The following is a 2,500-nucleotide window of genomic DNA, read 5'->3' as shown; positions in this document are numbered from 1 at the left end:
AAATGGTTTTCATATTCCTTTTACAATTTACTCCCAAAATATACCTTACAATCATACTCACAGTAAACAGGGACATGGCCTGCTAGCTCGCAAACAGCTGGAGCAAATACAGACACATCCTTAATGCCTGCAAACCAAAAAAGAAAGCTGGTTACTTATTAGAACAGCATGGCTACTTTTACCACAATTTCATTTGAAACAGCATAATATGTATAGTTTTAATTTTCCAGATACACAAGAATACTTAAATGCAATAATCAATTTATACAGCCTATATAATTCTCCCCAAATTCAAGAGATCATCAGAAAAATGAAGATAAATGTATAGATAACTAACCCTAAAGTGGTAGAAAAGAAAGTAAACAAAATGAGAAAGAAAGAAAGAAAGAGAAAAACTTACCATAAGAAGGCTTTCGTGCCCAAACAACCACTCGCACAGTGTCAAAAGTATCTCCCTTTATATTGCCATTTGGAGACACTCCTCGAGTCACGAACATATTGTGAGCTATTCCTTTCTCAATAAATATCTTTGCAATCTTCATTAAATTTCTGTTGATGAAAATAACAAAAGTTGTGTTAAATGTTATAGGTCCTTGAATATGCATCATTATATTTACAACAGACAGCAAACTAGTGATCAAAAACACTCCTTACAGTCACTTGAAAACATTAACAGGGAGGTCCTAATAATCTTATATCACACAACAGAACAACAAAAATCATATAAGAACATTACATAGATGGGCATAAAGGATTTCTTTCAGCATAAAGAAGGTAAAATTGATAAATGTTTTTTATTGCTTTCATCTGTCAAAGATTTTTATCTTGTATTTTACCTATTACAAGATTTTAAACCTTGTAAGGTTATGGGTGGGTAGCGAGAGCCTTTCTGGATGGCTGAGCACTGCAGGTGAAATCATGAAGTGGCTGGAGTTCTATGGGGGAGGCACTTAGCTCCTCTGTCTGGGGTTGATCTGTGTAGTGTCCAATATATCTAGACCAGGTATTATGTGCCATGAAATCGGGGACTAAGGGAGCATAGATTAACAGTCTAATGGATGAGTGGCAAGGTGTCTGATGTCAACCAGTCAGGACTCAGAAATGTGTTGCATGGTATGCCTGCTGTTTACCAATCAGGACATGGTTGTTGGCATGACTGAACCTGGTTATTGCGTGCTGTGTACATGTCAAGGGCCAGGGCTGTTATGTCATCACTTTCCCTACCCATTCATTATCAATTTTGTTATTGATTCTGTTCTGTCTTACCTTGCTAGTTCCTCAACAGCTCCATCTTTGAGGAAGAACACAAATCCAGGAGAGTGATAATCCTTGAAAGCATAGCAAGGCCCAGCTAGCAATTCACACTCCTATGAAAAAAAAACGTGAAAAAAATACATACTCAATTAACAGAGAGGTTGTATTACAAACATTATTCTTACATAAACTAAATAAATTTAAAATATCAATAACAAAGGTCTAAGGACAAATGAGTGTTGCAGCTTTCTGGAATTACTTATGTGAACTTCTGATAATATATTTGCTATCTCACTTACCGCATCTTCTATGTACAATCGGTGTGGTAGGTAATAGAGGTGAAAATGAAGATGGTTGACAGATGCATACCCACACAGGGAATTGAAAGCTAATCGGTAATTCCTGTAATACCAAAGAAATTACTACCTTTGAAAGCCACATTGAAATTTATGACCTAATAATAAGCTTTACTATGAAAGATTATCTGACATTTTTAAAATCCATAAAGTTTATCATATGTATTTTATCTCTTTTAAGAACTATATAAAAAATATTAGCAGTAGTGGGCTAAAAACTTTGAGTATATGTAATTTGAACACAGTCATAGTCAATCAAACTGAGGCTTCAAAAATCATTATTGGTAAACTTTGAAAAAACAAAAAAATGTCATAAAATACAGGAAAAATAACAGACATCTGTAAGTTACTTGCAAATACCTTCCTGCATTCATAAACTACAAAGGCACAAAACAGTAAGTTTCAGTTTCAGTAAGGTTAAATAACTTTTGGAAAAGCTACTGAACAATGCAGTAAAACTATGAATGAAACAGGAAAGTTGGAGAAATGCAAGTTCCTTTCAAGCACCTTAACTTACGGCGTGTTTGACAATAAGACAGAATGGATGCCTATGATCAGGCTCTCGTAGTCCAGTACCTGCGGTCGACACTCGTCCAAGAAAGGCACCAAGAGACTGTGGCCATAGCAGATCGGTGCATTGTTGATCAAGAGTGTCGCTTCTAAGTCATACTTCAGGTCCTGAGGTACCTTTTCTTCCTGCAGATTGTGATACCAAATGAGAAGATAATACATAAGGGTTATCTCTTACAATAAAAGTATGCAATTAAGCTGGTGAAAAAGTGCTTGTTGGCCAATTCTCTTCCATCACTGCTGTGGAAATGTGAAAAAGAGGTTACCAAATGCCAGAACTGGTGATCGTCTAGCTCTCTAGTCTAAATCTTCAGTGTCAA

The 2,500-nt window shown here is 35.8% G+C and overlaps 1 protein-coding gene across 4 annotated transcripts in view; it reads right to left on the bottom strand.

Moving 5' to 3' along the window:
* The window catches only part of LOC125036189 (GDP-D-glucose phosphorylase 1-like), a 9,937-nt gene that overhangs the window by 1,844 nt on the left and 5,593 nt on the right, over positions 1 to 2,500 (bottom strand). For all 4 annotated transcript variants that reach the window (XM_047628633.1, XM_047628634.1, XM_047628632.1 and 1 more), the window contains exons 4-8: positions 2,128 to 2,306; positions 1,554 to 1,656; positions 1,267 to 1,367; positions 401 to 549; positions 62 to 127 (exon numbers count right to left, since the gene is read on the bottom strand). In XM_047628633.1, coding sequence (XP_047484589.1) covers positions 62 to 127; positions 401 to 549; positions 1,267 to 1,367; positions 1,554 to 1,656; positions 2,128 to 2,306 — 598 coding nt within the window. The remainder of the gene's footprint in view (positions 1 to 61; positions 128 to 400; positions 550 to 1,266; positions 1,368 to 1,553; positions 1,657 to 2,127; positions 2,307 to 2,500) is intronic.

Source organism: Penaeus chinensis, chromosome 20 (assembly GCF_019202785.1).
Source record: "Penaeus chinensis breed Huanghai No. 1 chromosome 20, ASM1920278v2, whole genome shotgun sequence".
NCBI classification, from domain to species: Eukaryota; Metazoa; Arthropoda; class Malacostraca; order Decapoda; family Penaeidae; genus Penaeus; species Penaeus chinensis.
This window is presented reverse-complemented; position numbering and strand designations above follow the sequence as displayed.